The 27,434-nt window shown below is 38.7% G+C and overlaps 1 protein-coding gene across 1 annotated transcript in view; it reads left to right on the forward strand.

Moving 5' to 3' along the window:
- TMPRSS13 (transmembrane serine protease 13) overlaps positions 1-27,434 on the forward strand; it is a 54,917-nt gene that overhangs the window by 18,542 nt on the left and 8,941 nt on the right. Inside the window, exons 2-9 of the mRNA XM_075189759.1 lie at positions 6,477-6,603; positions 16,533-16,637; positions 17,436-17,558; positions 18,341-18,473; positions 24,024-24,122; positions 24,291-24,334; positions 25,397-25,568; positions 26,048-26,214. Coding sequence (XP_075045860.1) covers positions 6,477-6,603; positions 16,533-16,637; positions 17,436-17,558; positions 18,341-18,473; positions 24,024-24,122; positions 24,291-24,334; positions 25,397-25,568; positions 26,048-26,214 — 970 coding nt within the window. The remainder of the gene's footprint in view (positions 1-6,476; positions 6,604-16,532; positions 16,638-17,435; positions 17,559-18,340; positions 18,474-24,023; positions 24,123-24,290; positions 24,335-25,396; positions 25,569-26,047; positions 26,215-27,434) is intronic.

Raw genomic sequence — 27,434 nt, forward strand, 5'->3', positions numbered from 1 at the left:
AAATAAAACAGGTACCACATATATTTCTTTTGTTTAAAGTATTAAAGTATTTTGATGCCCCTGTTATAGTGGGAGACAGCCCCAGTCTGATCAGCACGGTACCAGCAAAGACAATGCAGGAAAAATAGTGCTGTGCTGATGGCACCAGGTGAGTGTTGGGGTAATTATGGTGTTGTAATTGTGGTTTTAATTAAAGTGAAGAAAAAAAAACATAAGGACGATGCTCAACTGCTCCTTGCGAAGCTCCGATGCAAATGACAGGATTCCGGTCAGCAACTAATCAATACAGAGTGACGTCACACTTGGTCACAGTGTGAAAAAGGTTGATTGGTTAATTATAGCTAGTTCTTTTCACAATGAATTTCATTGCATCAATGAGATTCATTAATATGATGTATCAAGTGGGGGAGTCTTTATTTAAATAAAGTATTCTCTCACTGTGTGCTTTTTTTGTCTTGTTTACAGTATCATTTTATGTGACTAGTGTGGCTCTGGTATGGAATTAGCGAGAGGACTCCACATTGTTATCTGGTGTTTGGATGAATTTTTTTTTTGGGGGAGGAGGCTGTGGCATACTATTTCTTTTCTTTGGTGATATCATGTACCTACTATTGTGCAAATGCGCCTGGTTTTTACAAGGAAGAGCATGGATTTGTGGAGAAAGATGGCAGCTTCTGAGGAGTGCCAATGTTTCCACCATCTGATGAGAAGATTATGGTGGATTGGTGGCATACCTTGATGAGTAATGATGAAGCATCTACTGATAAAGGGTCCTTTATTGGTTGCATCCCTTGCTCCTGCGGTAGTTTTTATTATATTTTATATTTATTATATTTTATTATAAGCTTTTAGACTTAACCAATTTGTTGGTTTTATTTCAGAACTTGTTGTAACTGATGATATATACAGATATACAGTTGCTCACAGTTGATACTGACTGCAACAGACAGGCAGTATGACAAGCTTATGCAGTTAATGTACTTAACACTAATATAGTACATTAATATATGCAGGTGGTAAGCTTATATTGTGGGCATTGTCAGAGAACAGGTTGCTCATATATATTTTGTGCCTCCGTTTACTTTATATATCTTTATATAAGTAAGTTTACATAAAAGGGACGCAGCTCCAGTTATATCATCTTTTTAGTTCAACAGTAACTGGAAAAAACAGCTGAGAGACAAACTTCCTGTCTGCGCATGCTCAGTAGAGCGATTCGTATGGCTGGAGGCTGCCCCACTTTCTGTCTGCATTAGATCACAGGGAATACAACTACCAAGATGGGAGACGGAGCATAGTGCTCCATATTAACAGTTATATGCCTGCCCAAATGTTTCATATTCAATGTAAACTATTTTCAAATGATATAATATATAAATAAAACTGCCTAACAGTATTTTCCAGTGTATTAATTTTTATCACGCCATTAAACGTTTTTCTCCATGGCTTTTACAACAGTACATACCATACATTTCACTGTTGGCAATCAAAAAAAGCCTTGTTTTGCGTGATAGTGTGTGCACATGAAGATATGCTGGTGGAAAGTATAAAAACATCACTTCAAAGCTCTGCCAACAAACACTTTAGAACCACCCCCTTCATTCATTTAATTAAAAAAAAAAAATCTAAAATACTGTTCTTACAATGTATGTCCTAAATTAATCAGGAGTGAGAAGACATCTAGATTACTAAACGTGTCACTTTACTGTGTTTCCCTCTTTCTTTTACATTTTGGTATTTTGTGCACCAAATGTGTGGTATGACTTCTGATTACTGGTACAGCACCTGTAATAATTCATTATTTTTGTGGAGAGAAGTAGGCTTTACTGAAAACCTGCTAATCAGTGTACACCCCCATAAATCCCCCTCTACATACTTTGAATATCATTTACATTTTTAATTCTGCACATTGAGACTCATTTTGAAATAAGATGCATATGCGCACAACCCATATTTAGCTAGGAGCACACTGACCCACCCAGTGGATACAAAATTCTGCGCTCACTGCAGACGCTGCCATCTAGATGTGCAATTTTATGCCCTTCCAGCAAAAATGGGTGTTTTGAGAAAAATAAGATGCATTACATCACAAAACTGCATATGTGTTGTGGGGGGCAATTTTGATAACCCTGATTATGTTTAGTGTAGCTCAGGCCACTTTTGTAAAGTTGAGAATCAAAACATATTCAGCTAATAAAAGTAATGTTTATTAACAGAGATTTGGGTTACCCTATCTACATACTTGCATTGCAAATCATGTCATTTTGGCCCACCGTGTTAAAATGATGGAATCACGGCATTGCATCGTGGGGGGTGGGGCCAAAATGATGCAATATGTGATGGTCCGCCCTGTTCGTACTTGTACTTCACCTCCCCTCTGCGATCTCCTGGAGGGGAGAAGAAGTAAACAGATAAGTATGGTTATATACAATGCAGTAGCAGTTAGAAAACCCTAATATATCCTTGGTGTATGAGCTTCTGTCCTTGTCATCATTGAATTTTCTATTCCCCCCTTTCCTTATTATGTGTACTGGATATGCCTCTATATATAATGTGTAATAGGAAATTATTATTTCTTTACAGTCAAGTGTCACTGGTCAGAGGTTCACCAGAATGATCAATATATTAGGGGTCTGTTTATTAATGGGAGATAAGCCTTAAATCGTGCAAAAAAGGATCATTGCCTGTGTATTTGAAGTGGATAAGAAGGGGTTGGAGATCTGCCTCCTATAATGCTGATCAAGGGGTGGCCACAGGAAAAATGCTTTATTATTATAGTAAAGCATTTTTTCTGTTTTTTTATTTAAAAAAAAAGTTGTTGTTTTTTTTTTTGTTTTTTTTTAATTTTAACATTTTTTTAAAGACTCTGAAACTGGAAGCACAATTCCAGGGCTTCCAACTACATTTTGCATGCCCAAGCCGACATGTCAGTTCAAGAATGTGCAGTGGCTTGGCAAGCAGTAAGACTCATTGCTCAACTGCCCCGGTGACATTTTCCTAATAAAATAAAATATTTTTTGCTGATAATATTTCCAAACATTTTGTGTTGTTTAATTCTAACAGGTTTGCCTTGTGTATATGTAAATATACATTACATGGCAAAAAAAATGATAAGGCTTCTCCAAGTCCCACAAATGTTATGTGAAAATATAATAACATGAGGCCACACTTGACTTCTGATATCTCTAATAACTTGCAGTAGGCAGTTTTCTATTCCATAATACACAGGGGAAAAAATCACTGATCATAAGCAATGTTATGAGAATGCCTATTTTATACAGATTTTATTTATATAAGTACAAGCAGGGTCACCCGGCGTTGTGCAGGTCCAACTTGTAATGCGTAGTCATTTTTATATATTACCAAATTATTTGATAAACAGATCATTATTAGAGAAATAAAATAAATTTTTAACTAAACAAAATTTTATTTCTTTAAAATTAAATTCATTTTATTGTGACTATCATTTAATAAATAGTTATATTTATTTTTTTAAGTAACAGCAAAAACAAAAAAAATATATTAATTTCTGTAATTTTGAAAGCTTAGTGCTAATATTTGTTCTAATACTTATATTATACCTTTTAAGTTATACTAATTTATAAATAAAGTTTAAATGAAACTTAGAATTTACAAAACTTCTTTATATACAATATTGCAAGTTTGTTTGAAAGTAGTTGAAGCCCAATAACTTTAAGGGCTAGATTTACTAAGCTGCGGGTTTGGAAAAGTGGGGATGTTGCCTATAGCAACCAATTAGATTCTAGCTGTCATTTTGTAGAAGGTACTAAATAAATGAAAGCTAGATTCTGATTGGTTGCTATAGGCAACATCCCCACTTTTTCAAACCCGCAGCTTAGTAAATATAGCCCTAAGTGTTTGTCCCTGGGATTTATTGATCAACATGGTGAAACTTAATCTTACTGGAAATTGCAACTGTTTAAATTGAAACATTATCTCAGATGTTATTAGTGGCTTTTTAGGAATAAAAGTGTCTTTTCCTTTGCCACAACCAGTTTGTATATGTGCATCAATGACATGAGACCATAAAGGTTTAATTATTAACCCTGTACCATTGCAGAGCTTAGGCCGATCCAAATTTTATAGAAGCATTATAGGAGCTCCTTTTTTAAGTTGCAGTTGGTTGGGTGGCAATACTGGAGGTTCCAAAGAATTTAGAAACTTGGATAGTTGACGACATCATTTTGATCGATAACAGTGTCAATTGATTTGTAAATATGTGGAATATTTTGCAGTAGTTGGTAGTTGATAGAATTAACTGTCACATTTTTTGGTGCCAATATCTGTCGCTTTGGCGCATTGTTGCTATGTGGTCTAGTAGCTTACTTTTTCAATACTAAATAACTAATATTTGGCAGCTTTATACATGAGCTGTGAAAGATATTCGCCAATAAACAAATAAGCAAACAAACTTCTTTTTATATATATATATATATATATATATATATATATATATATATATATATATATATATATAGACACACATATGTTAACATCACTTGCATAGTATAATGTACAAACTATTGTAAATGACAAAGATGATGAATGCCTCCTTTAACATACTGCCAGGCTAATCTTCCAATCATAGTTGAATATTATTAATAGATAATAACAATTCAGAAGTATGACAATTAAATTAGTTATTTTGCTGCCTATGCTGTAAATATATGCAAATGTGGGAAGTGCACATTATTATTGACTTAGGTATGTGCATGGTTTTGGGCTTTGCCTCTGGTGCTTTGTGTAAATATTTGGCTTATTATAGTTTCCTAGTATCTGGGTTGTGGATGTTTTGTGCCAAGAAAATACTATTGAGTAAGGCTGTCCATTGTAATACAGAGTAACAGTGACCCTTAGTGTCCTCAAGATGTATTGCCTTTGATAGGAAATCAATTTATATTAGGACTACTATATTTACAACTCGATATGTGGACACTAGAATTAGTAACTTCTACTTGCGTTGAATTGTTTCCTCCAGTTGGAAACATTCCAATCTGTCTATTCATGGAAGGATCTTTATAGTTGTATTGCAAGTCTTTATTTGTAAGAACACCTTTTTCCAACCAAAACAGTTCATATTTCTTGTGTACATAGCTTACAAATCACCACTAAATTAATAGTTACTGTACTGTCTATTTTTCTACTGGGTTAATTATATAATGTTTCTAGTAATACAGGTTCTCTATAAATGTCACACACACCTTTATGGTCACTTCCTATTAGTATTACATTTTATTCCTATCATTATACATTGTGCAAGTTCTCACCCTTCCTTTAAATTGATGTCATTGTTTTTCTTACATTATTTGGTTTGTTTTAACAAAAGGAAACTACCACCTGTTCGCCTGTGTTCCCCATCTCGCCATCAATGGTACTCATTATACGGGTCATGTGTGCGTGTTTGCTATTACACATTAAGGCAATGGCTTGATATGTTTGTTTTCCTTTATATGAAATTAACTGATGGGATTACTGGCATCTACGTCTCTTTTAACCACATATTTTGATGGCTGTATCCTGATGATTTTACAGGATGGCAACTCAAATGTCATTCAAAGAAATGCTTTATTACAAAGTTATACAGAATGGTATCATTGATGCTATTGTTATGTTTGGCGAGTCATTAACTAGTAGCTACATATGTACTGGGTGAAAAGATGGATGACATTTACTATTATTATTGTTATTATTATTATTATTATTACTATTATTAGTTATTTAAATGCGGATGTTACGAAATGACGATGAGCACCATTGACAAGAGTTATAGCGACAAAAAATTGCTGATCGTTATAATTCAGAGATGTAAAAAGGTTGGACTTTATACAGCCACCGGGTCCTCACATTACCCCATTAATACCAGCAATGTGATCATTTAAGTGACGACAATCACACTGCCGGAATTTTTTGCTTTCGGAGTCTATAGAACAGCTGTCGGAAATGATGCCTATCAGTGTTTGAGTAAGTCTGCATGTCCTACATTTCTGAATTATAGCGTTGTTTTATCGGAATGGTGATGACCGTAATGATGACTAACACTGATTTAAATAGCACCTATAAATCACAAAAAACTTCACTGAGAATATTCAGTCATTCACATTAGTCCTTATCCCAGTGGAGCTTACAATATATATCTTGCACCACACATTCACATATAATCACACACACACACACATACTAGGTTTAATTTTGTCAGTGGCCAATTAACTTACCAGATGTCTTTGGAGTGTGGGAGGAAACTCACGCAAACACAATGGGAGAACATACAAACTCCACACAGATAGGACTTTGGTTGGAATCAAACCCACTGTGCTGCCAATATTTGTTTTGTTCCAGGAAAACGTATACATTGTTTTATAAAACAAGATTCTCATTTTGTTTTCTTTTATACAATCTTAGCTTTGAGAAAACTTCTCCTTTCATGGGTCTCACAAATTCCTTTCTGTGTTCTACAGCCATACCCCAGTGCTCCATATGCACCATATCCTGCTTTCCATCCACCAGGGAACAATGGAACACGTTACCAGCCATATACCATTCAACCAGGTCCTCCTGCCCCCTCCTACGTTATTGAGAGGCCGCGTGAGTATTATTATGTTCTGTAGTAATATAGTGATTTGTGGCAATGCTAGGCTTTGAAATACCGGGTATAATATTCTGATGGGTAAAGACTTACAAATTCTTCCAGTTTGACAAGGGTGGTAAAAGAAACAGATGAAGTAATAATTTCTTGGAAACACTGATGATACACACTGTGGGCCTGGTTCATCAAGCATGTATCTACAGTTTTTGAGCGTATCCTGGTTCATCTGCGCATGCCCAGAACCGGCCCATAAGCCAGTGAAGTCAGCAAAGTGCAATTTATCTTAGAACGCAAACCACACTTACTACAGCCTACAATTTCGGGGAGGAATGGGTGGGGAATGGGCAGATGCACATAATCATTGTACAGTAAGGGCTTACCTGTGCAGCCATGTCCAATTCCACCTCGGGCGTACAGAGAAAAAAATGTAGTTCAGCCCTATCTCCTGCTCCGGCTAGGGGTCTAGTCTAAGTGCAGTCGAGGCTGCTGCTGGAGCTGACAGGTGTGTGTTTCCTACAGTGTCTTGTGTAGTAGAGCAGAACAGAGCAATACCTATACCCGTATTCATCACTGCACATATTTTCAAAATCCGTCCCTTCTTGAATTGAGGAGTACGTAGAGCCGACTTACGGCCCTTTTAAAAAAAACAAAGGTTGCTCTTAGTGGGCCTGAGTCATCAAGAAATGTATCTGCCGGTATTGAGCATATTGTACGCAAAATCACTGTCGGAGATATGTCTGTGAGCGCAGTCACTTACTATGGCCTATGATTTCAGGCAGTGAATGGAGCAGGGAAGGGGCATTTTGCTGTAGTCAATTTGCAGTAGGGGTGTGCCAAACTCAACCACACACAGCCATGTCCAGCTTTGGCCATCTCAAAGTTACTTGTTTTTCTGCCGTATCTCTTGCTCCAGCGAAATGGCTAAATGGATATATCTGCTATGCAGTAGACATTAACAACATCCGAAAAAATTTATTACATGGGGAAAAAGTTTTTTGGAAAAACAGAGGGTGGTGCTGGCTACCCAAGTGGGCCGCGCATGCGCTTTGGATGAACTACATCTCCCAGCATGCAGTAGGGAGGAGGAGCTTGTGAAGGGCAGTTGGAATTCTGAGGGGGATGCAGGGAGACTCAGGGAGAGAGACAACCTGAGGGAGTCCTCTGCAGCAAGACAACTGGAGAGCTGAACAGAGATCTGAGAGAAAGTGAGACCCCAGAGGGGAGAGATGCAAGGGGAGAGTGGAAAAGGCTTCCCAGTGAGAGAGCTTACCGGACCTCTGAACAGGGAGGAGCCTTCTTGGATGCAGATACTGGAGATCAGTGGGAATAAGTAATTTATGTTAAATTATTATTGATTTGCTTGGACGGAGTATTGTGTTACTAGTTACTTAAGGAACAGGTCGGGAGACCCGAAGAATACTGTATAATACCCTTTTGCAGGACTGTGATATAACAACAAGAGTGAAGTCTAGGGACAGATAGTTAGGGGACAGAGACTGAGTTTAAAACTGAAAAAAACTGTACCAAGCTCTTTGGCATTATCTCTATCTGTGGGAAAACCTATAACTGTGTGTTGAGGAGCCAGCTGTTATTAAAGTGACTGCATGCTTAGGCCTAAGAAGAAGAGAAGGAGCAGCAGGATGCAAATTGTATTCTGCATTTGTGTTGAATTGGATGAAAAATGGACAAGGGAGCATGTTTTATCAAATAACCTGGGAAAGAGAAGAAGTGATCTGTATTTGAACTGCCTATTAACAAAGACTGCATGATTGCATATGTTTGTCTAATATTCAATTGCATTTGTGTGATATCTGTTAGTAAAGTTAAATTAACTGTGATAGTTTAGTGTATGTTACTAGTGATAGTTATCTTATTTAGAGAGATATATTTTTTTTTAGATATATTTTTGATATAAAAAATCTATAAAAACTTTAGGAGTCCACGCCTCACTAATACATGTGGCGGTGTGACTTGTAAAGACCATCCTGGCGTAGTATTCTTTCATTTGTGGTGCCTGTGGTCCAGTGTATGGAGACAGAGGGTTCCTTGGTCTCTCTGGTGTTGCTAGCTCAAGGACACTACCCCACGAAGAGCCTACAGTACTTAAACCAAGTTGGACACACTAAATACAATGTAAAGAGTCTATTTGCAGACAGAATACACAAACATTGTTACATACAACCTTGCAGAGGAAACATATTTTTTTTTTAACTGTTTTATTATTAATGCCTTTATTATTAACAGGTGACATTAATTTTAAAAAATTCCTGTGCGTTCTTTTGCGCATGTATAATCCACATAGGTATTGGACGTATCCTGCAGTGTCTGGTATAGTACAGCACAGCAGACCTGCCCCCGATTTCAACAGCACACGTATCTTGAGATACATGCCTTGATGAATTTGGGAGTACACAAAGCCGAAATATGTGCGTATAATACTAAATGCGGGTTGTGCTCAGAATGCGTGCCGTGATGAATCAGGCCCTGTGTTTTATAAATAGACATATTAATTACAGGTTATTCTAAGACACATAAGGAGACTGCTTTGCATCCTGGATGTTATCAGTGTAAAATAATATCTTCTACTACTCCTTCATAAAATCAAATAAGACAAATCATATCATTACAAATATCAAATTATGGAAACCTTTATAATTACTCTGTATAGTTCTTATGTATAGGGGTCATTATCAGAAGATTTGAAATAGTTTCACCAAATGGGACTTTCAATCAAATCATGTAATGCTGACTAGATGATGCAGGAAGTGTGGGCTCCTATCCTTGTACCTTAAATGGTTTTGATATTTGCTTGTGTTCCCCAGGCTGGTTGACATATAAAAAGACCAGTGGGAAAAACTACCCTATTTGCACAAAATCCATTTTGTTGAGCCTTGATTGGCACACGTGCACTAGATTTGCACAAAAGTCAAAGGGATTGCGAGGCAAGATGGTGGTGTTGCACCAACCAATAGAGGGAGTTTGGCAGAGCAAGGTTATTTCTAGTAAAATACAGAGTAGGTGCACTTCTGTGGCAAGTTTCGCAGAGCGAGATTATTGCAATTAGATAAAGATGAGGAGAGAGTGCATTGTTAGGGGTGTTCAGCTATGTTTACTCTACAAAAACTTTTGAATTATGCACCATCTCTGGGCTGGCGGAGATCAGGTCTGGTCATATTAATGGGATGCATTTTGTACTTTCCAATTGCATGTTAGTAGAGAAGTGAATTTCTCGGGGCAATTTGCCCAATGAAATATTTAATAAAGGCAGACCAAATCTCCCCTCACTCTAATGAATATTTTATTTTAATGAAAGGAGTGGTTCTAAATTAGTAGGAGGTTGGACTTTGACGTGATGTGTACACCTTTGCACAGTGTACCTCTGGATATTTATCCCCCTCTCTGGAAACATTGGACAACATCTGCAGAGGCATCTACTAAGAGCAAAGAGGAAATAAGCACCATGAAGTGTGCCGGGGAACCATCATTAAATATAATATTTTTGTCATTCATATTTGGCTTGCTATCATTCTAGAGGCCATACTTGTTAATATGGAGCGCTACACTCCGTCTCCCATCTTGGTAGTGGTGTCCCCTGTGATCTAGTGAAGACAGAAAGTGGGGCAGCCTCCAGCTGTCTGCATTAATCTACTGAACATGCACAGACAGGAAGTTAGGCTCTCAGCTAATGTTCCAGTGACAGTAGAACTGAAAATAAATTATAATTGCATACATTTGTGTTAAACCTACTTATATTTAGATATATGAAATGAACGGAGGCACAACAATATATATGAGCAACCTGTTCTCTGATATTGCTCACAATATAAGCTTACTACCATCTGCATATATTAATGTACTATACTAATGTTAAGTACATTACCTGCATAAGCTTGTCATACCACCTGTCTGGGCAGTCATTATCACCTGTATATATGTATATATCATCTGTTACAACATGTTCTGAAATAAAACCAACAAATTGGTTAAGTCTATAAGCTTCTTCTTCTACCACCAATGCCACTAACACCTATTACATATAACAGCAGAAGTACCATGATAATAGTTTTCTGCCAATGATACTTACAGAAGGATATTAATATATTAGAAATTGTGCAAAGAAGGGCATGGCCAAAATAATATAAATTACCAGAAAATTCTAAAGGATATAAACATGGAGTAAAGAAGGGAGAGAAGCATATGATATAAGCATGTGATTACACCAAGGGTTTAACAATTAGTGGTGACTAAGAACACTATACTATCCAAATGGACCAAAAAGAAAAAGTAGACATAGGTTATATACTTGCTTAAATCTTTATTTAATTTGCTAACAATTTATGAAGATACATTGAAAGCACAAAGAGTGTACACACCTTGATGAAATTGCTGATGTTTGTGATGTAAAGTCTAAAATTAAGATAAATCAGGTCAGTCATCCACCACAATGTTTAGGAAGAACAAGTGACACTGGTTGCATACATGTGCACACGCTAAACTAATACTCTGTGGGTTCACCTTTTGCTTTTATTACAGCAGTGAGTCTTTTGAATAAGTCTCTATCGACTTCACACACCTGAACTTTGCAATTCTATCCCATTTTTCCCTGCAAAAAACTTCAAGGTCCCTCAAATTGAGAGGGGATCTCTGGTGCACAGCCCCTGGTAAATCATTCCACAGGTTTTCAATGGTGTTAAGGTATGGGCTCTGACAGGGCCCTCCCAAGACTTTGATCTTCCTTTTCTGAAGCCATTCCTTGGTTGACTTGGATGTGTCACACACTGTTCTTCTGGTATCTCCACTCGAGGATCAGCACGCCTGCCCTCATTCTGATTCTCCCCTTTGTGCATGCTGTCCTGTCAGCAGCATTCTGCGCCTGTGCAACTGCCTCACCTGTGTTACCTGGCCTAACTGGCCATTGGTCAGTACTCCTTTATATGGCTCCTCCACTCACCTTTCAGTGTTGGTTCTTCGAGTCTTCACCTGGCCTGGAAGCAGCTCACTTCTCCTTGTTGTGATCAACGCTTGCTACCTATCCTGCATGCACCGCTGACCTCCGCTGATCCGTTCCACCTCCAAGTGGTAATAGCAGTGGTTCATCGTCTGCTGTATATCCTGTGTACCGCTGAGCTCTGCCTACCTGTTCCACTCATTAGTGGTAATCTCTGTGATCACTGCACGCTACTTATCCGGCATGCACCGCTGACCTCTGCCTATCTAGCCTCCGTGCCATATCCTGGGTCATCGCCTCCTCCTCCCAGTGTTCTACTAGAGACTCATGTGCCCTACCCTTCATTGGGCCTCATTCCTCTGTCTCAGTTTACCTCTCAAGTTACCTCTCTGTTCTGTCTCACTGGGAACTTCCCTAGAGGGCCGCGACCTGCAGGGTGGAAGCCGCTAAGCCCAAATCTCCTTGAGGGGATCCCTGGTGAATACCTTTTGCTCTGTTAGACTCTGCGCCTCTGGGTGAAGTCTAGCTAATACCAGCTGAGACAGCAGGATCTCACTCATCCTACGTGCTCAACCTGACAGGATGTATGCTTTGGATCGATATCATGTTGGTGAAATTCCTCTTCATCTAAAGCTTTCTAATAGAGGTCAGCAGATTTTGTACAACATATTTGAAGCTATTCATTATGCCCTCTATCCTGACTAGACCCAAAGCATACTGCCACCATCATACTTCTCAGTAGGTATAATGTTCTTTGGGTGATGATCTCTGTGTCCTTTGTTCCAAAAAGAGATCACAATACATATCTCCACCTGGTTTGGGGTGATTGGATATTTTTTTCTGCAAAACTTAGACTGGTTTAGATGTTCTTTTCTCTGAACAATGTCTTCTTGTTCCAACCTTACCCCATTGGTGTCACATGTTGTGAGTGAACAGTTCCTGACATAAATTCCTGCAGCTCCTTTAATGTTGCCCAAGTCATCTTGGAAGCCTCTCTGATCGTTTTTTTCATTGTCCTGTCATCAACTTTGCATGAGATCTTGGCAATGTCCCTGTTGTGCTACAGTTTCTCTGTTTACTGATGGTGCTATTCACAGTGTTCCATTGTATATGTAATGCCTTTGAAATTATTTTATATCCCTCCCACTGTGCATCATGGCTATTTTAGTAGGATGCACCCAAGGAATCTGCAAGGACATCCTGCAGGAACAGCTGAACTTTATTTGGAGTTAACCACAATCAATTTCATTGCTGGCAGGTGTGTGCTAATTACATTTGAACATGATTTTGAATGTGACTGGTTTACTCTGAACACAGGTATAGTCCCATTATGAAAGGGTGTGTACACTTATACAACCAGGGTGTATGTGGGATTACACCTGTAAGTACATATTAATATATTCCCTAAAGTATGTACAATATACGTCACACAATTTGGAAAGTCTAATATTGATTTCACAGGCTGGGTAAAAGCCTAACAGCAAAGTACAGTTATTAGTACACATACCATTATTAAGAAATTAAGCTACAGTGGATATAAAAAGTATACACACCCTTATTGAAATGGTAGGTGTTTGTGATGTAAAGCCTGAAATCAAGATAAATAATCTCTGACCTTGCAGCCAACAAAATTCAAGTGTAAAACATTTTTTTAGGAAAGATAAGCGATAATAAAAAACCTACAATACCCTGGCTGTGTAAGTGTATACACTCTTTCCTAATGGATAAGCATTGCCAACAACTGTCTTTTTGTTTTACATACATAGAGAGCATTTATATTGCCACACAGTAATATAATATGGGATCACGCGAACGCAGGTTTTTTTGTACTCTGGTTTTCTTTCCTAACAGAACTTTAGCTGTGTTCAGAGTTAATCAATAACATTAAAAATCATGAATGAAATGAAAGTACCACAATGTTACACATAAAGATGTCCCTATCTCAATTTTATTTTAACTATAGTATAAGTACTTGCCAGCGCGTAGTCGATGAAATTGCTACCAAGTATCTTATAATGTATTTACTTGCAGCACACAGTGGGGAGAATTCAATTGGTTACTGACGAAACTAACTCAGCCTGCACTCTATTACCGTTCATACGGTAATTTTAACCCGGATTTCTGCTCGCGGCTCCCTGAGCTGCAGGCAAAAATCACAGTTGAAAATAACCGTACTAACGGTAATAATGCACACTATTACTGTAGTAACGGTAATAGTGTACAGGCTGCATTATTTTCGGAAGTAACAAGGCCAGTTGATTTCCGATCTGTGAATGAAATGGCCCTTACAAGATCTCACACAGCTGGTGGGACAGTCACCCACCAAATTCAGGACAGTTGGCAGACGGTCCTGCTCTCTATTACCTGTCTTGTCATTGTCCCCACTTGTGGCTGCTGGTGTCTTTAGATCAGTTGCTCCTTGTCTGGATCCTGGAATGTTGGGGGCCCTATTTGGAAAAATAAAATGGGTACATGAAAGTTAGAAAACTCCAAGCAGCACCGGTGTTAACTCAATATAGCACCCACATTATAAAATTAGGCCTCACTCCAGCCCCAACATTAAAATAATAGTATACCCATTTAATAAATAAATCTATTTCCCTCCCTCCAAACAACCTCAGCAAGAAATTAAATAGCATTTACGTTTAATAAAAATAACCATTTCCCACAACCATCCCAGGCATTAAATAATTCATAATCACATTTAATAAATATACCTCATTTTCCCCAAACAGCCCCACATTCACTTAATAGCACACATTATAGTCATATACTGTCCCCCACACACATTGGGCATTTTTATTTTCCCCCTCCTACAGCCATTGCCCCCCCTGCAGAAATTTTCAATCACCCCCTCTTCCCTATGCAGACATTTTCAATCACCCCCTCTTACCCTGCAGACATTTTCAATCACCCCCTCTTCCCCCTGCACACATATTCGGTTCCTCTCCTTTCCCCTGCAAACATATTCGGTTCCTCTCCCCTCCCTGCACATATATGCCGTTTCTCTCCCCACCCCTCCCTGCACACATATTCCGTTTCTCTCCCACCCTCCCTGCACACATATTCCGTTTCTCTGCCCCCCTTCGCTGCGCACATATTCCGTTTCTCTCCCCCCCCCCTCCCTGCGCACATATTCCGTATCTCTGCCCCCCCTCCCTGCGCACATATTCCGTATCTCTGCCCCCCCTCCCTGCACACATATTCCGTTTCTCTGCCCCCCCCCTCCCTGCACACATATTCCGTTTCTCTGCCCCCCCCTCCCTGCACACATATTCCGTTTCTCTGCCCCCCCCTCCCTGCACACATATTCCGTTTCTCTGCCCCCCCTCCCTGCACACATATTCCGTTTCTCTGCCCCCCCTCCCTGCACACATATTCCGTTTTTCTACACTTACCTGCACTGACAGCAGCCCCCACTGCAGCTAGTCCTACGCGACCGGGAACTTGAAGCGCGGGAGGTCGCAGGGAGCCGGACCTGCCCACACTGCCATCGGCCCTTCTGGCATTTGCCAGAAGTGCCAGATGCCCAGTCCGGCCCTGGCTGAAAGTGAAGGAAGTCACAACCTTCAAAGTGCTAAACAGAAAGTATAAGGGGGATTTGGCCCATACATCCAAATTTGCCATATATATTAAAACGTATATAACCACTGTGACTGTGTTTACATTACACTACAGCTGACGTGCTTGAACCCAGTCCTCAAGAGCTACCAACAGGTCATTTTTTCAGGATTTCTGTCTGTAAATACAGATGAGTTCGATCACCTGAGAACATGAGCTGTGAAGCCCAACAAGGCTTCACGTCGCATGCAGAGGTCCCAGTGACTGCTCAAAAGAGCAGAGCTGAGGCCAAGAGAGGACGGACCGCATCACCACCCCTCCCCCCAAATTTACTATAGAGTCCAGCGATGTAGTGATCTACCCCAGGTAAAAGTGTAATATATCCCACCCTTATTGATATCTGTGTCCACTACCCTCCATTCTGTGGAATGATTTAAGACTACTTATATATGGTTTACAGATAAGCCTCTCTGATGGGCAGCATGGTGGCTAAGCGGTTAGCACTTCTGCCTTACAGCACTGGGGTCATGAGCTCATTTTCCCGACCATGGCCTTATCTGTGAGGAGTTTGTATGTTCTCCCTGTGTTTGCGTGGGTTTCCTCCAGGTGCTCCGGTTTCCTCCCACACTCCAAAAACATACTAGTAGGTTAATTGGCTGCAAACAAATTGACCCAAGTCTGTGTCTGTCTGTCTGTGTCTGTATGTTAGGAAATTTAGAATGTAAGCCCCAATGGGGCAGGGACTGATGTGAATGAGTTCTCTGTACAGCACTGCAGAATTAGTGGCGCTATATAAATAAATGGTGATGATGATGATGATGATACTTCTATTTGGTACATAACCAAGTCACCATTTGAACACAACATACCTTTTACCTAAGTTACTGCACTATATGGGCACCATTTATTTCATTTTTGCATACATACACTATGGGGCAATTCAGTAACCGCAAAGTATCTCACGTACGTTCCGAAGACACTTCGCAGTGGTGATATCTGTAAAATCTCCGCTCGTTTTGGGGTGCGAGGAAAAAGTAGGAATAATTTTACCGTAATTGTCGTCGTTGTCCGCGCGCCACATCTCCTGCAATTTAATTCTTCCCTGTTTATGAAAACAAGTGGCTCTTTAGGGACAGCTTGTCACCCCAAGGTAGATGATGAAGCGCACTATCTTGCTGACCCTTAAATCCAAGATATCTTCCAAGATGGTTACATTTTATATATTTGGTCATTTTATTTCTATGTGATTAAAGAGACAAGAATAGGTAAATGTTATTAGGAATATTACTAAATATTTGAAAAATTGCTTTGCAATCCAATAATATTTTGACTTTCTACCACATCATGGTACTGAATTTGAGGCTTAGTTTTAAAGCAAATCAAATATAATATGATCAATGCAAATTTATCTGCTTTCAGCTTCAAACAAGTTGCCGCTTCCCTGCTTTTCAAGCCGTGGATCCACCATCTTTGTCTTCATAGTTATGATCATTGTACTCATTGGACTTGGTCTTATCACTGCATGTGAGTACCTTGGGCCAGCCTCTGGCCATTAGAACAACTAATCCAATGGACTGTAAGCGTACCCCTTTATCTGGTCATTATATTGTTTGTGGCATTTTATACTATTCATCAATAATCTAGAAAATACATATAAAATATCTGTGCAACTAACAAATACAAATTTATGTTAATTCTATATATGATCTTTATCCAGAATATTTATATTACTTTGTCAGAATTACCATGAACTCTATCCAAACACATGCCCTGAACCAACTTCCAACTTATTACTGACCCAATATAATAGTAATAATTTTTATCCCTAATGTAAAATATAGGACATTTTTGATCCTTGAAGTATTCTATGACAAAATAAAAGCACTTGGTGGTTTCTAATATGGAACACTTTCAAAATGAGTCACATGACACAAGTGACATCACCACAGTCAAAATTCAAATGTGTATTTAAAAGATATATTACATATATTCAAGTCACTCGTTCTAAACTATTTTTAGTCTATCTATGGGAAATAAAAATCTCACTGATTCCAATTATCATTCTGTTCCTATCAATTACTTCTCCCCTACATTTTTCACAGGAGTAATAGTTTTTGTAGGAAGTGAATGACTAATATAGAAATATGGTATCATGCGGCAATGAAAATGAAAAAGACCAGGTTCTAGTTGACCATTTTAGAAGTACAACACGGTTTGTGCTGTACACACAATGCAGATTTAGCTGTACTGCTGCATCCTTTTTGTAGGATATTCTTTGCCTTAATGCTGTTTGATGTAACCATGCCCTCTTTTCATTCTCAGACAAATTAAATGCATTTGGTGGCTCCTCTTCCAACTACATCCCAAGAGAAAAATGTTTACCCAACAAGACTCTGTGCAATGGAGTGGCTGAGTGTTCTAAAGGAGGAGATGAGGCTGGATGTGGTAATGTGATTGTTATCACTTTTGCTGGGACAAAGAAGCAGGGGAGGGCTGGCAAATTTTAGCCCAGGGGACAAGACTCCACTCAGCAGCTTATTGTGAACATTTTAATGGAAAAAATGCAGGTAGCCCTGTGACCCAGTTCAAGGTAGCCCACTATGGGACTGGCCCAGGGGGAAAATACCCCCCTGCCCCCCAGCCCAGCTTGTCCCTGCAAAGAAACCAGGAGCACACCCTTATATTGGCATTCTGCGATGGATGATACCATAGGTGTGCAGCAGGAGGTCTCATAGATAAAGAATCACCTCAGGAGTTACCTTATATTCAGACAGAACGAGTCTTGAGATGTATATCTTCTTTATATAGTACTAAGTGCCAGGATCAGTATAACAACAGCTTTCAGTAATAGCTTCTTAACATAACATATCAGTAACATGAGCTGCTCAGCTCACCTCCTTTTCCCGGAGAGTCTCTTCTAGAACACAGAGAGTTGAGACAGGAAAAATACAAACAAGTACATGCATATACAGCAGACAAACAATACACCTCTGTATGAATACAGCGCCATCTGCTGACCCTCCATGGTAACTACATGCATATAAACAAACCCATAGTCTGTTGTACATATTTCAACACCTTACTCATACATTAAGGGCTAAAGGGATAATTATATAGATATACAGTATATATAATTCTTAATTCATGTTATAATTGGGTACAAAAAGTTATTTCAAATTGTTTTACATTTGATTGACACTGAACTTCAACTCTTGTTCTTCTAACAGTGCGCTTTCGGTGGGATAACTCACTACTTGAAGTTATGTCACGTAAAAAGGAGAACCTCTGGCTGCCAGTGTGTTCTACACGATACAGTAATAACTTTTCATCATATTTGTGCCAACGTTTTGGATTCCAAGAGTAAGTGTTAACTTTATTATTGTCCTTGCAGTTTTACTGTATATAATATTAGTTCATTCTCAATCCATCTTCCAGAATACGTTTGGGATCCTGATTACAGTTAAATAAAATACCTTTTCAGGGGCGCACGGAGGATTTGTCAGGGGGGGTTTCCTCCGCCCTGGGAAAAAAAAAAAATCGGCTGCACTGTAGTATACAGCACCGCCGCGGACGCTTCTTAGACAGCGACGTGGCTGCTGTATACTGCAGTAGGGCACTTTTTAGTGGAGGGGGGGGTTTCTGGAGACCCAGAAACCCCCCCCCTGCGTGCGCCACTGCTCTTTACATGTACATGCAATAAGTTAAGTCAGATAAATGAAGGCTACAGGATGGTGTGTGGCCTGGTAGCCATTTCGAACGATTGCAAACAGCTAAAGCTCCACTATTTAGTGCCCAAATTCTGACTCCCAAGGCATTCAGTGCTGTCTCAATCTGGCAAAGCATACCCTACATGACTGCCCGGACGTATTGACCTCACGATCCGGCGGCTGGTGTGTGTCTGCTGTCCGGAAACTACTGTATACTGCTTGTGGTCTCTCTGATCCGCAATCTTGCTTGTGGCCTTGTGGACTCCAGGACTCTCCTGCAGTGAGCTGTCTGGATCTTTATTGGTCCAGAGGTGTCTATGACATCGGGGTCAGGCCTCTACAAGTGAGTGCCTCTCATTAGCACTTTCTCCTACGTGACTGCCTCACCTTGATAGTGGCACCTGGTCTCACCATATCTGGAGAGTGGCACAGATGCCTGCAGTGATCCCTGGTCTCCTCTGCTTCTGTTCCAGCAGAAGCAAGAGGGAACTAGAATCCTTATTGACAACCCTCAAATCTTATATAACTTATGAATTCATAACAACAGTTAAAGAAATTAAAACTGACTTGCCGGAACTTGGATCATGTACGGACTATCTAGAATCCAAGATGGAGGAGATTGTCTCAACGCACAATTGCCTAATCTCCACTAATGACCTTTTGCAGGATGAAGTTTCTCAATCAAGGACAATCTCACTGATCTTGACTATAGATCTGGACACAGTAACATTAAAATTCAGGTCACCCCAGACTCAGTCTCCAATGCAGATCTCTATGAGTATGCTACTGATTTATTTAACAAATTGCTACCTTCAGCCTCATAGAAAGGATTCAGCGCCTAAAGATACGTTATTTAGAGTCCACATTTTTTGCATTGTTATCATAGTTCATTGTTCATAGTTATGGCATATGTTTACTTTATTCCCTGTTGTACTCCTGTTACCTCTAAATTTTGATGCATAGAAGTGACATAGGAAGCCTTGTGTTATGTATTGTCTTTTTCTCTCCCCTATGCTGCTTATTAGATGTAAGTTAAGTATCTGTTCTCTTCTAACTTTCACATTTATGTAAGGTGTTTGTGGTCAGGATGCTTAGGCCAAGGCCCACACCTACACACATATACCACCTTTCTGCAACTTTTTTTTATTTTCTTCTGTGGCAAAAGCTCTAGTTTCTCTATGGAAACTATTTCTGCTTATCTCCCTACTAGTGGTTTCCCTGTTTTTGTGCTGCCCCTCCTCCCTTTCCCCTTGAAGGTTACCTTGTGGAATGTCTTTCCATTTTACATGCTCCGACAATGGCATGCTAGACATACTTTTAACATCGCCATGGTCCAGTTTCTGTCTACAAATGCTAAGAGGTTAAATTCCCCCAATAAACATAGGATTGCCCTTACATGTTTTGCAGCTCATAAGCCTATCTAGTCACTGTTCAGGAGACCCATTTTTCTTTACATTCCCCTTCTCAGTTTCATAATTATACATACCCTACTTATCACATGGCATATGGACCATTTAAACATAATGGAGTTGCTATCCTGATCAAAGCCAGCTGCCCATTTAAATTGGACAAGAAGGTCTCGATAAAAATGGTAGTTTCTTAATCCTGGTGGAGTCGCTAGGTTGCCAGGCAGTCACTTTGGTCTCCCTGTATGGCTTTAACTCTAGAAAGCTCCCGTTCCTTAGGAAGGCTTATCAGTCTGTTTAAAAGATTGGGATGGGACTGTATTCTTTCTGGAGGATCTTTACATTGCTCCTAACCCTAAGCTTGATAGGATTTCTGCCCTTTCGAAACCTTCTTCTCCCTCACCTCCATCTCTCCTCTGCCTTTGCCCATCTCCTAGCAAAATATGACCTTTATTATGTCTGGAGAGCTAAACACCCTGGGGAATGGGACTTCACATTGTTTTCACAGGTACATAGCTCCTTCTCCCGAATTGATCTTTTGCTGTTAGACGAATGGTCACTGCATGTGTAGTTAATGTTACTATATTACCTATATTATGGTCTGACCATGCTGCCCTGTCCTGGTTCTAAGGACAGCCTTTCTCGACCCTGGAGATTGGCAGATTGTGTTGTATCCGACGATTTTGGATGGCAAGTCATGCAGGTTGCGCTTGATACTTACCGTATTTACATAATAACTCCCCAGAGGACACCTCAGTATACACTCATTGGTGTGCTCTAAAGGCTGTCATGCAAGGAACGGCCATTCAGTTAGTGGCTAGAACTAGGCGAACACAAATTGAGGTACAGGTATCCTACGAAACCCAGATCTCATCTTTGGAAGGACAGCAGAAACTTCATCCCTAATATCTCACTATTAAAGCTGCCCTAGTGGACCTTCATAAGAAGCGAAGTGTTATCTCTCTATTACAGATCTATAATGCTATTACTAAACTCAACCAGAAATTCTATACCCTTGGCTATAATCAAGTAAGCTTCTAGCCTGTAAACTGAAAGGGAAAATGCATTTAATTGCATTAAAGCCTTAACAATTCATAGAGGTGTCCATATTTCTAACCACTTAGATATAGCCAATCAGTTTACAATGAACAACTATACAGTTTTAAAACTGACCAGTCGTTGTTCCGCCCCTCAACTAAATCGATTAACAGATTTTTGGAATCAATTAGCTTTCCCTCCCTTTCCCCTGCTGCAGCTGCAGTTTGCTGCTTGGGGAATAATGCTTGTTACTGTTCCAGATTGTTCTCTCCCCTCTTCCTGTCTCTCCATTTTAGTACTGTAAACATTAATTCCAGACTTGCGTTTGAATTTCTGGATTAGCCAGGGGGTTGCCAAAATACAGAACCTTTTTGAGGGTGGGGTTTTGATGTAATTTCCCCACCTTTAGGATTGTCATCATGTTCCTACTCATGACATCAATAAGTACAGATACGCCACTAGGTCCAATTACAAGGATTCCACCCTCGCTCTTATCCCCCCCTCCCGTGAGGAAGTTAACTTCTTCCTCTGCTCATATGGGTGGTATTTCAGCATGGTATAGGTTTCTTTCAAATGCTGTGCATATCATAAAATTACAGATCCAATCTCAACGGGGTCTGCTAATTTCTCTCTCTGATGAGGATTGGGATAAAATAACTAAAACTGTATATAAAATGTTTAGATGTTTAAATCATTCAGAGATGTTGATAAAGGTCATCCGTAAAGTATACTTCATGCTAGATAAGCTTCACAAGATTTGGCCTACAGCTTCTAGGATTTGTTGGAGGGACTGTGGAGAGAATAGCTCACTGCTACATATTTTCTGGGCCTGGCTAAAAGTTTGCCTTCATTGGGAGGAAGTGTTTGATTTAATACACCAGGTTTCCTCAACAAGTTTGCCACCTCAACCTGCTTTCGTTCTCCTCCACCTCTATCCTAATCAACTCCAGCACCATCATAGATATGTTACTGGGTATATCCTTATTGCAACAAGAAAATGAAGCAATCCAGCTTCTTCACCCCTCTCTAAAATAATCGCAAAAATTCAGAGCTTCTATGTTATGGAAACCATTGGGTTTGAATATTTCATATCTGTTGCTCTCTTTTGATCAAGCGGATCCGTTGGTCTGAATTTCTGGATGATCATCGGATTTCGCATTGCCCCTTCAGTTCAGCCTAGATGCCATTGCTACATTTTTGGATTTTTTTGTCCCTCAGGTTTTTTTTTTTGTCCCTTGGATTTTAATGGTATAACTCAGTATCTATATTTCTGTTTTTGACCTGCTCTTCCCTTCTTACCTTATCCTAGTGGAACTTTGTTCTTATTCGTGTTGATATTTTTTTTGCACATGATTTGGAATATATATATATATATATATATATATATATATATATATATATATATATATATATATATATATATATATGTATCTTTTTTATTTTTCTTTGTTATTTCTCATTATGCTGTACAAAAAACTTCAATGAAAATTTTCTCCAGTTAAAAAAATGAAGGGTATAGGATATGTAGGACCTCAATAATAATAATTTGTGGGTACTATAACAGTCATCATCATCAGCTATTTATATAGCGACAAAAATTCCGCAACGATGTGCAGAGAACTCACTCACATTAGTCCCTGCCCCATTGGAGCTTACAGTCTAAGTTCCCTAACATACACACACACACACACACACACACACACACACCGCGAAAGACTAAGGTTAATTTAATAGTAGCCAATTAACCTACTAATATGTTTTTGGAGTGTGGGAGGAAACCCACACAAACACAAGGAGAACATACAAACAGCTATGGCCACACAGAAAAGGCCATGGTCAGGAACCTAACTCATGACCCCAGTGCTCTGAGGCAGAAGTGCTAACCACTAAGCCACCGTGATGTTAATGACTGGACAGACATTGGCTACTCAGAAGATAGCCCATAGTAATAACAATGATGGAGAAGTAGTTCCACATGTACTGTACTTTAAAGCTTAGTGTAGAAGGAGGTATTTATAAATAGTTGAGCATTGGAGATCCTTTTGTTAAAATGCCAGCCTATGGAGACTTGTCATATAACAAGGTAACCCTACAAGAAAGTATTGCACTATGTAACCTATAAGAAAATATTATATTATGTGAGATTTTGCAAAGACATTGCCAGAAATTATTGCAAGATGGACTAGTGCAAGTGACACATGGGTGTGTTTAAAAACCTGTTTTCCAGGATTTACCATTCACTGATGCGTGTTACTATGGTGACTTCACAGTGCCACATTTTCCTGCCTAGAAAAGTAAAGAGCTCCAAATGTCTTATATGACACCAGGCTAATGGGCAGCTTTATACCCCCTATAATGTGCTGCTCTGAATTTAATAGAAGGAAACAGCATAAATGTTTAGCAAAAAAAAAAAAATATTTGATCTTAGTCAATGACATATGGCTTGGGAACAAACTTTCACAGAAATATGTTGTCTTTTACTATAAAGTGTAGAGAATGGTTCTGATATCCAATAACCAGCATGTAAATACAGGCACACACACACACACACACACACACACACACACACATTTATAACATGTATGTTTTGTTTTAGTTCAACTTTACATTTTTTTTTACGCAAAGGGTTATATTACAGACCTGGTCGTCCTGTTTGCTTACTGCAATGACAAGATGGGCTGTGCCCTTATGTTGCTTCTGCCAATGCTAATAAAGATTATAGGCCCTGCACATATCATATTGTTAGTTTCCATCTTTAGACAACCGACCACAGAGCTGGTGACCATGGGGAACAATGCTGCAAGTTTAGGACTCATTAACTCTGGAGTATTTGAAACAATCCAAGGAAGTTTGGACAGGTAAGATGAATATTAATTGCCTTAATGGTATTCCAGTTTCAATCCATATATTTACATTTACATATTATATACATGTTATTTATATACAGATTTTTATGTACAGCCAAAAATGTGCGCGGATTGTTTCTGTTGTATTTATTTGTGTTTTATCCATCTCCATTACCTCAGTGAAACCTGCTCGAGTAACCAGTACCTGTCTCTGAGATGCTCAGGTAAACAGTGCCTTTTAATTAGTTACATTTGTTTTAAAGCACAGAGCCAGACATTTTGTGGACTTAACAATTAGCCATCTAGTAACTAACCAGCTGTACCCTCGTGGATATTGGTTCCAAAATGGCAAATTAACATTGTAAACATTTCTTAGACTTAAAATTTAATTTAAATAAAATATTTGGAAATCATTTTAGCACAAAGGAAACTGTTATCTGAATATTACAATAGTCTGTGAGCTGATCTGTGGGGGATTTGCTCATTTATATTTGTAAACCAGTTAATTGGATATCTGCAGTATGTAACACAGTCAGAGTTGTAACTTACATGGTTCAAACTGAGATCAAACCAGGCTAAATAAAGTAGTAGACTAACTCTAATTATAGTAGCAACTGTACTTCATTGGAGCTTAAACACCCTGGAATTACTGATAATAATTTAATATGTCCATTCAAATTATAAAAAAAAATACTTTATATAGTGATGCATAGAGAAGGAAACATAGAATACATATCATCTGAAATCTCCACCTTAAAAGTAGATAGGTTAAATATTTTTTTATTATATGCTTATTTTTACACAAGATGACAGCAGAAGAGTTAGTAACATTAAATTGCAAATCATTTTATTATGAATTTAAAATAAATACATAAAAATAAATAAAAATCATGAACTTGTCTAAATAATGGCAACAATTATCTGAATAATAACTGCTATTATAAACTTATTGAAACAGTGGGGGTAACAATGTAAAAGCCATGCAATTAAATCTTCCAGTTCTGCTTTTGCATCGCCATACCATGCAATGCCAATCCACACTGTATTCGTAAATGTGCATTTTGCAGTATTAAAAGTCTGCAAACAGAGCTAAGATTATGATGGTACATTCATTCTGCCGTGAGATGTGGTCAGAGAAACGCGTGAAATTTATTGTCCAAATGCAGAAAGAACAAATGTTTCTCAATTGTTATTGTATCAACTGTTTGTAGAATGTGTGTTAAATCCTTTTTCTTAGAAATAATTTGTAATTTTTTATTTCATTTTATGCATTATTTACCTCCCAGACTGTGGGGTGCAGAAGATGAGCAGAATTATCGGGGGCATAGAAGCCAACACTGGAGAGTGGCCATGGCAGGCCAGTTTGCAAGTCCGTTCAGGAAATAATTTTGTCCATGTTTGTGGGGGGACAGTTATCAACAACCAATGGATTCTGACCGCCTCTCACTGCTTTGCAAGGTGAGTATAAACCAGTTGGTCTTTGTTTAGCTAATGAGTATTGACTGAACAGTATTAAAGTATAATTAAAGCAACATTATGTAAATATATATATATATATATATATAAAACACACATGTGTCTCAAAATAGTGTATGTTTGGTAGGTCTATCTGTGATCAGTAACACACAATGGCACTCTCTTAAATGAGCGATGCTTCATTCAAAAGATATTGATTTCTAACTCCAAGTTACTTGGTCACAGGGCAGTACAGCTTTCTTGTTTTTTATGATTGATATTAATTCTGTAGCGCTTGCAATATCCCAGCTATTACTTGTATTAATGAATGTAGACATGTAGGACAATTTTCCATGCACATGAATATATGCCCACATGCATTGCTAATCACCTATGGTAACCTCACTTAAGATTTTATATTTTCCATTAGAGATTTGATCAATATGACTAAATAACCATGACCTTGTATGTGTCCCTGGTAGCCCTATACCCTTGAGTGACTGGAGGATAGTTGTTGGCACAACCAATCTGGACCAGAGTCGCAGCATGTCCGGTGTAACAGCTATTATTAGACACGAGGATTACAATGCGGATACTGATGATTATGATGTTGCTCTGATGAAACTGAAAGACCCTTTCCCTTTCTCAGGTAAAGATATGTTTGTGGGAGACAATACAGATGGATAGAGGCAAATAGATTTTTAGGCAAAATGTAGATGAAAGAGAGACATCTCTGTTAGTGCATAATGAATTATTCAGTTTTTTGCAGAAAATTCCACTGAAATAGAAAATTAAACATCTACAGACATACTTAATGACATGATGAAAATAAAGCAAATGTGTTGTAAATAATAGCAACCAAACAATTGATTTAATTAGTCCATCTTGCTTCAGAGTAATACACAATGATTTGTACAGTGATGAGTGAAAGTACATTGCTGGTAAATATTTATTTTTTAAGGTATTATTGTCAAACTAGTATAATTTGGAAAGACTGTTACTCTTTAATACAATCTCACTGTTTTTATTAATTTATTCAATTTTGTATCTTTTATAATTTTCCAATATAACTCAAGTAGAGGTGTTACCAGCCAGCCCATATTTAACTTCAATTAAAGAAGAAAGAGGAAAAGAAGCTGATTATAAAACAGAACATTTATGTGCAAGGACTGTTTGAGCACCAATTTTATAATCAGCTTCTTTTCTTCATTCTTCTTTAATAAATATTTATTGTTGATATGGATACCTGATCATCCATTCAATACAATGAATATTATTATTATTATTATTATTATTATTATTATTATTATTATTTTTATTATTATTCATCTTTATTTATAGGGCGCCACAAGGTTTCCGCATCGCAGTGTAAATTAGAGACAGTGGACCATACAGGGTAAAACATACAGAACAATAAACAAAAAGTACCAGGACTTCAAAGCTCCACATATAGCTTACACATTGAAGATGCAGCATAAGAATAGGTAGAGAGACAGGAGGGAAGAGGGCTCATGAGAGTTTACATCCTAAAGGGAGGGCAAATGGACAGGAGGCACAAAGGGAGTCATAGGGGAACAATGGCAAGAGAGGCGGGTCAGGGAAATAGAGGTAAACCGAGGAGAACAGGCATGGAGAGCAGACTAGGTGGATGGCTGGTAGGCTTTGAGGAAGAAGTGAGTTTTAAGTGACCGTTTAAAGGTACACAAATCAGGGGAGAGTCGGATTGAGCGAGGAAGGTCATTTCAGTGGAGGGGGCAGCCAGGGAGAAATCTTGGACTCTGGAGTGGGATTAGGTGATCAGAGTGAAGGAGAAGCAATGGTCATTGGCCGATTGCAGGGAACGTTATGGGGTGTGGGTAGAGAGGAGGT

The sequence above is a fragment of the Mixophyes fleayi genome, chromosome 11 (genome assembly GCF_038048845.1).
Source record: "Mixophyes fleayi isolate aMixFle1 chromosome 11, aMixFle1.hap1, whole genome shotgun sequence".
In the NCBI taxonomy this organism is placed as follows: Eukaryota; Metazoa; Chordata; class Amphibia; order Anura; family Limnodynastidae; genus Mixophyes; species Mixophyes fleayi.